At 51.8% G+C, this 7097-nt stretch overlaps 1 protein-coding gene across 2 annotated transcripts in view; it reads left to right on the top strand.

Moving 5' to 3' along the window:
* Window positions 1-680: 680 nt before the first annotated feature.
* The window catches only part of MYO5B (myosin VB), a 147415-nt gene continuing 140998 nt past the window's right edge, over window positions 681-7097 (top strand). For both annotated transcript variants that reach the window (XM_040580477.1, XM_040580476.1), the window contains exon 1: window positions 681-798. In XM_040580477.1, the coding sequence (XP_040436411.1) occupies window positions 772-798 (27 nt within the window). In that variant the 5' untranslated portion in view covers window positions 681-771. The remainder of the gene's footprint in view (window positions 799-7097) is intronic.

Genomic DNA, 7097 nt, shown 5'->3' with positions numbered 1-7097 from the left:
TGAAAAATAGAAAAATAAAAGGGAAAAAACCCTACTGAAGACCAAATATGATGTGTTTCAGTAGCTCCGGTGAAGGAAGCAAGGCAGGGAGGGCCAGGCCCGGAGCCTGGTGGGGTCCTGAGGATCCCCCACCGAGAAAAGGAAGGAGAGATAAGTATAAAAAAAGGCTTTAAAAAAATATAACAAAAGCTTACACAAGCCATGAAGAAAAGTGCTGGTCCCGCCGCCCGAGCCCGGTGAGAAGCTGCGCCCTCAGGCACCCAGCAGCGCGGAGCGGGAGGGCCGAAGCGGGCCCGAACCGCGCCGAGCCCTGCCCGAACCGAAAGGAGCCGAGCCCGAGCCGAGCCGAGCCCTGCCCGAACCGAAAGGAGCCGAGCCCGAGCCGAGCCGAGCCGAGCCCTGCCCGAACCGAAAGGAGCCGAGCCGAGCCGAGCCCTGTCCGAACCGAAAGGAGCCGAGCCGAACCGAGCCGAGCCGAGCCGAGCCGAGCCCTGCCCGAACCGAAAGGAGCCGAGCCCGAGCCGAGCCGAGCCGAGCCCTGCCCGAACCGAAAGGAGCCGAGCCCGAGCCGAGCCGAGCCGCCCCATACCTGAGCGGGGCGCGGCAGAGGCGGAGCCGCGCTGCCTCCTCCTCCTCCCGCTTCTCCCGCCGCGCCGCTCACTCCCGTGCCCCGGCCGGCGGCGGCGAGTGTAAAGGTCGGTCGGTCGGTCCGCCGGCGCCGCTCTCTGCCTGCCGATCCTATGCCCTGCACCTAGCCCGCCCGCCCCGGCCATGTCCGCCGCGCAGCTCTACACCGAGGTGAGCGAAGCGTGTGTGTGTGTGTGTGTGAGGGGGCTCCTTGTATTTTCGGGTGGTTGTTTCCCAGCCCTGGAGGGACCCACAACTTTCCCCGCACCCCCCGGAACGGCGCTCGGGGAGCGGAAGGGACCCCCCGCCCGCCCATCGCCTCACGGCGGGCACCGGCCCGCCCTGGCAGCCGGGACGGGTGTGGTGTTGTCGTCGTCGTCCCCTGGGGTGAGCGATCTCTCCCGGGGTTTCACCCGCCCGGGTGGGCGGTGTGGCGGGGGTTCTTCAGGGAAGGGTGAACTTCGCCCCTGGGCTGCGGCTGTGGCAGCGTTGGCTTCTCCTTTGCGGGGTCTGTCACGTCAGGGGGCGAACGCGCAGCTAGAACACACTCGGCTCCCCCAGATCCTCACAGAAAAAATTCCCCCCCTCATATTCTTAAAGCCTTGGTGCGGAGAGAGAGGTGAAAACAGCCCGTACAAGTGCTGTAACTAGCCGAAATGCTCTCAAGGCGCCCGGTTTTGAGAGTCCAGTTTTCTGAACGCGATCCCCGGGTGGGGGCGGGAGCGAGGCGGCGGCGGGCGGCGGCGGGGCAGGTGACATGGCTGGTGGCCTCGCAGGGTGCCGCGCCGCCGGGCCAGGGCGCCCTGTGCCGGCCGGGGGGCAGCCGCCCGCCCTCCCCGTTGCTTCCCGGAGAGAAACCCAGATTTGCTTCTGAAAAGTGTTCCTTGTGGTAATGGGAGGCTCGGGTGGTGATTTTTAAGCAGAGCCTGGGATCTAGGCAAGATACCACTTTTTCAGATTATTTTTTTAAATCATTTTGTGGCTGTGGGATACTGAGGGAGCAGCGGCACTCCTGGCGCTGTTCGGGCTTTTCACCCCGTTCCCGGTGGGAGGTTTGTGTCCGGAGAGATCTTTGCTGGTTGACTTGGCCTGACGAAGGAGCTCCTCGCAGGCAGCCGGAGGCCACCCGGTGCGGGCTGGTGCGGAGGGAGCGCTGTCCCCGCGCTCCGCGGCTTCCCGAGGCTACTGGGAGTGCGGCGGGCAGCCGGGGTCCAGGGAATGTGCTTAGTAAAAGCCATCAATAACGCTAGGCAGGGGCTCATCGAGAAAAGTGCTTGGCTTCAGAACACTTTTTGCTGAAAGACTGTAAAGTGCCAGCATCATCTACTGTCATAATGAGAATTTTAGTGTTTTAAATTCTTCCTTTGACCATGGTCAGTGTAGAGATGCTGCCAGATTGGCACCAGCCCTCTCAGGAAACTGCTTTTTGTCTCCGTGCCAGTCTTCTGGGCTTAACTTTGCTGCAGATGTCTGCTTCTGTAACTCGTTTCACGGACAGCTTTTATGTAAAATTGGGGGGTGCCACTTTTTTTTTTTTTTGCCATCGAAATCAAACAGATGAAGGATGAATTGTGAATCTGGTAGCCCCTCCTTTGAACCTGTGGGAATTTAAGAAGCCCTGTTGGATTGAGTGGGGCTGTCTGTGAGTGAGCTAACCCTTGTCCTTCTCAGGAGCTCTTCAAAAGCAAAGTCTCAGGTTTGGAAAACGTTTTTCCATGGGGTAAGTCTGAAGTGGAGCACATACAAGCCATGGTTAAACTGCTCAGATGTGCTGACCACAGTGTCTCATTGGATGAATGCGTGGATGCAATGGCAAGTATCCCTGGGGAGGAGGAAGGCTGGCTGCAAGTGCTGTATTATCCCTGTCTGTGGGCTGGTTGTAACGACCAGGTTAATTGATTCTTAACTCAAGAATCAGGTAATTAACCTATGTTGTATTTTTATGCTAACTTGGTTAGGTTTATGTTCCCATTCATCTATTGAATGGGTATAAGGTGGCTGCTGGGGCACTGCTAGTGATCCTGGCTGCTGTACAGGGACTTTTTGATGAGGCACTTGAGAAGCGATGGGGATTTGGTGACAATCTGTGCATGCTGTTAATTTTTAATTTATTTTGAATAATAAAAAAGACCTTTTGATGAGAGCTGGTGTTTCAGTGCTGGCCCTTCTGCTGGTGTCTGTCTGTCATGTGATGACACTTTAGAGACACAGCTGTGGTGGGGCCGTGGATGGTGCCTTAAACCCATATGAGTCTGTCATCTGTGGGGCTGAGTGGTGGTGTTGCGGTGAAATTTAGGGCTGTCGTTCTGGGCTTAGAGGCAGCAGGAAAGTGTTCTCTGTGACTTTGAGTATATAAGAAAAAGCACAGAAGGCTTTAAAAAAACCCAACAGCCTGAAGATGCCGAGCCTGATCATGCCAGTTGCTGACGAAGGTCCTGAAGATGAAGCAGATAGGTTGCTCTGTAGCCTGCTCTTAGCATTAAGGAAGGTCCCAGTGCTGGCTTGCACGTCACCTCTGTGTGCATGGAGGTGTTTGGCCCTGTGGCCTGTAGCTTTGCTGGGTGCTCACAGCTTGTATATGGTAGAGGCTTCCAAGAGTGTGGTGTGGAGAAGACAGCCTGCTGTGGTGGGCTGCCCTGCCCTGAGCAGTCGGGTGCTGGTTCACCCTCTGCACATGGCTGCTGGAAGATGCTTTCACGGAGTAGCTGGGCACGAGAATGAACAGAGGAAAGGAGCGGGGAGGAGCAGGAGAGCTTCAGTGGGGTGTTACCATGCAGGAGATGGCTTTCCAAGTGCAGAGGTAGGGCCTCCTGGATCACCTTGTTGGCAGGATGAGGATAAGGTTTTTTGAGGGAAGGCGGACAATCCGGCTTGCTGGAATCAATGTAGCTGTTTTGCCAAAAGCCTATTGATCAGATGTGCAGTGTTGCCTTAGCACAGCCACAGTGGTACCTCCCTTGGAATCCTTCCTTCTCATGCTTGAACCAGGAGGAGAGAAACTGTTGGGGAGCCACTTCAGAGTGGTTGAGTGAGGTCCTCGCCCCTCTCCTTCCTGCTGGGCTGTTATGTGTTGTGTAGAGAGCCCTTAACTTCCACTTGGTGCTTAGAGAAGATCTCCAGGGACATGTCGTATTTTCTTGGTGCTTAAGTTCATGTTTGTTAAGCCATGCTGATAAATTTGCTGCGTTAGACTCAACACTGCCCTGAGGAGCACTTAAACTGGAGAGGAACCAATCCTGGAAACACCAGCAGCTGTGAATTGCTGGTGGAAGCCCTTCCCATGTGATGTCCCATCTGTGCCCCTTTAAGGGAAGGGATGACTGGTGTTTAATAGCCCCCATCAAATAAGGTAATTAGCAGCTGTACCTAATTACAGGCATGAGAGTAGTTCCAAAACTGCATCAACCTTCAAGCATGTAGGACTCCACTTGGGTAAATAGTTATGGGGAGACCATTATAATACTCTTCTCACTCCTGATGCAGTACCTGGGGACTTCTGGATTACCTGGCTGTGGATTTCATTCTGTTGCAGAAGCAAACAGGAATTTAATGTGACTTGTGTCCCAGCAGAAGAGGAGCTGTATGCTACAGGGTGCAAACCTGGTCCTGGAAGCTGCCAGCACCAGTGCATGCAAGAGGAGTAGGGGAGGTAGTGGCATTGAGGACTCCCGCTTACAAAATCCTGTTCCAGATGGAGAATTGGTGGAGTTTTGCATAACCTCTGTATCACCTGGTTACCCTGAGCAAACATCTTTCTAAGGCTGTCCTGCTGCTGCCACCATGTTCCCAGGGTTCCTGCTGGAGCATGGTAGCGGTGGAACTTGCCCAGCTGCAGCACTGCCCAGCCGAAGTGGTTGTAGCTGGGCAGGGGAATTTCTCAAACCCTATTTAGCTGAGCCAGGAGGCAGAGGCAGCTCCCTGTGTGCAATGATCTTTCTTTCCTCTCCAGCCGGAGCCCTCTAAAGAAACTTGTTGCTGATGCAGCTAAACTACAGCCAAGGTAACTGCAGTCCAATCCCTGTAAGCCTGTGCAGATGCCAGTGTTACTCTGTAATGAGATAACAGGGATGCTCTGCTCCCGTGAGCTGAGTTTTGGGTGGGATGGAGGGAGGACATTGCCCCTGGAAGATGCAGCCTCCAGCAATGGCTTGATTTGCAGCATTGAACTGGAGATTAGACTAGTTTGTGTAGCTAGCCTTCGTTACTGTAAGGTGGGGCTCTTCATGTTACTAAAACAAATACAATTGCTTTTGCTTCTGGATGTTCTGCTCTCTTAAAGGCACTTCTTAAAATATGTTAATTGTTAATTTAAGTGTAGCCTCTGAACTTCATGCAAAATAGTGCTTCTGCCAGGCTAGGGAATCACCAGTGCCTTTCTGCTCCTGGGCTGTTATGCAGCTCGAGATATGCTCTTGAGAGCGTTTGCAAGCTCTGGATGAGTAAGAGACCAGGGTATTTATTTATTTTTTTATTTTGTTTCTTCCTGTTGTGCTAAGTGACTGTTATTTGCCAAGTATTTTTTAATAGATGATAGAACTGAATGCATTAAAAAAATCCTAATGGCTGGTGTTGGGTATAGAAAACGCTCTGGTTTTTACTTAAAGTTGTTGTATTAAATAAAGTAGCTGGAATGACTTGGTGGCTTCTTTCCCTGGGATGAAAATTTTCAAAAGCGAACAAATATTGCCAGTGTGATCACACACTGATTGAGTCAATGAATTGGCATAAACCTTCTGGCATAAAACCTTTCTGAAAATGATTTATCATTCAAGGCTCGGGGAGGATTCATCCTTAGTGAGTGCCTATGTGCTGTTTTGGGGTTGAGGGGCAGCTGGGAAGAAGAGAGAAGATTTTCTGTGTCTTGTGTAGAGAAAAATTTCCAGGAATAAGTATGGGGCAAAGGGGAAGTTTGGGGTTCAGTCCCAGGACATCATGGGACCTTTAGTGCAGAGCTCCTGAACTCCTGCCTCTGCCATTTGCAGCTGCTGGTAGGAAAAGCAGGTTATACTTGAAGGGGATTGGTGGTTTTTTTTCTGTCTTTATTTTAGATTATGAGAACACGTCTCGGTTGTGCCACAAAGGACAAGGACGACTCAGAGACCATGCTGGGATTTTTATTTAAAGATGGGGCTGTCTTGCTGAAGGAGCCAGATCCATCGGCATCCCTGGGCTTCTCCTGATCATGCCTTGTTACTAGCTGCAGTAGCAGAGAGAAAATAATTGAAATGTACAGCATGATTGCTCCAGCCAGCTCTCTGCACCTGCACAGCATGCCAAGGGCATGGCCACCTCCACAGCACCTTGGGGACTACCTTGACTTCCCTGGGGACAGCATGGAGGAGAGAAAAGCAGAGCCAGACTTGGGGGGTTAGATGCCATTCAGTCCACCCGTTATAACAGCCTTGAGTAGATGCAAGGGAGGTGTGAGATGTGTGCTGGTGTCTTTGTGGGTGTTTCCCTCTTCTCAATGCGCAGATGTCCGGAGGTCACCCCGTGGTTCCCTGGTGCTGTGTAGATACATACCCTGCTGCAGGGCACGGCGTACCAGTGGCTTTGTGCTGCAAAAATAACTGTTTTTTATTATTGCAATTGTTCATCTCAGTTGTGCATTTAATAGCGCCTGTGTTGAGGTTAGATGAGAGCCACTGAGCTATAAGAAACATGGAGCTCAGTGCAGGTGCTGGGGCACAGCCCCAGCAATGACTCTGGCAGGCTTAATCAGCTTGATTCCTGCTTTATGCCCTCTTGCTGGTAGGGTTTAGGTAACTGCCTTTTAAAAAAATGATCAGGGGAGGAATTCTTAAAAATACTGTTTAAGGGTGTGAAATCGAGGGAGGAGGCTGCAAATCCCAATACACACAAGCCCAAGTTGCAGCAATTTGCTAGTTTAGTTCCTAGGTGAAGGGTGGAAACCTGGGAACTGTGGTAGGTCCGGAGCCTGAGGTAGTGCATGGCTTGTGCTGGTTCTTATGGGATGAGTTGGTCCTTCCCTTTTCTGCCCTGTGGAAAGAGTGTGTTTGTCACAGGCAGCCTGGCTGCTGCTGAGGAGTGCATTTACAAGGCAGGATTTTTGCTCACTTATTCTCTGCTGCCAATACCCAGGTGTAGAAAATGGTGACCCTGAACATGAATGTGCACGTACCTTCTGATGACCATGAAAGAAGTCTATATATGTTTGTATCTATATTTTTTTATATATATACATGTTTGAAGCTGGTCTCAGTTTGCTGTAGGTGCAGTGCAGTTCTAGGTGTGTTGGGCTTTTAATTTACACATCAATTGGTTTGTAGCTCTGGCCAAAAAAGGAGTAGTGTACCCTTACTGTGATAGCTGTCTGGCAAGGAAGCCACAGCAGTAGTCTAACCTCAGTGTGAAGGTGGACTTTGCACCTTCTGAGTTAGTCAGCGGTGTAATAAATAGCAGGTAGTGTAGGTGAAGCCCTGTGTTGTTTTTTTGTTTTGTGGTTGGCT

This window comes from Falco naumanni, chromosome Z (assembly GCF_017639655.2).
Source record: "Falco naumanni isolate bFalNau1 chromosome Z, bFalNau1.pat, whole genome shotgun sequence".
NCBI lineage: Eukaryota > Metazoa > Chordata > Aves > Falconiformes > Falconidae > Falco > Falco naumanni.
Note: the sequence above shows the minus strand (reverse complement) of the source record. Positions and strands in the feature narration are given on the sequence as shown.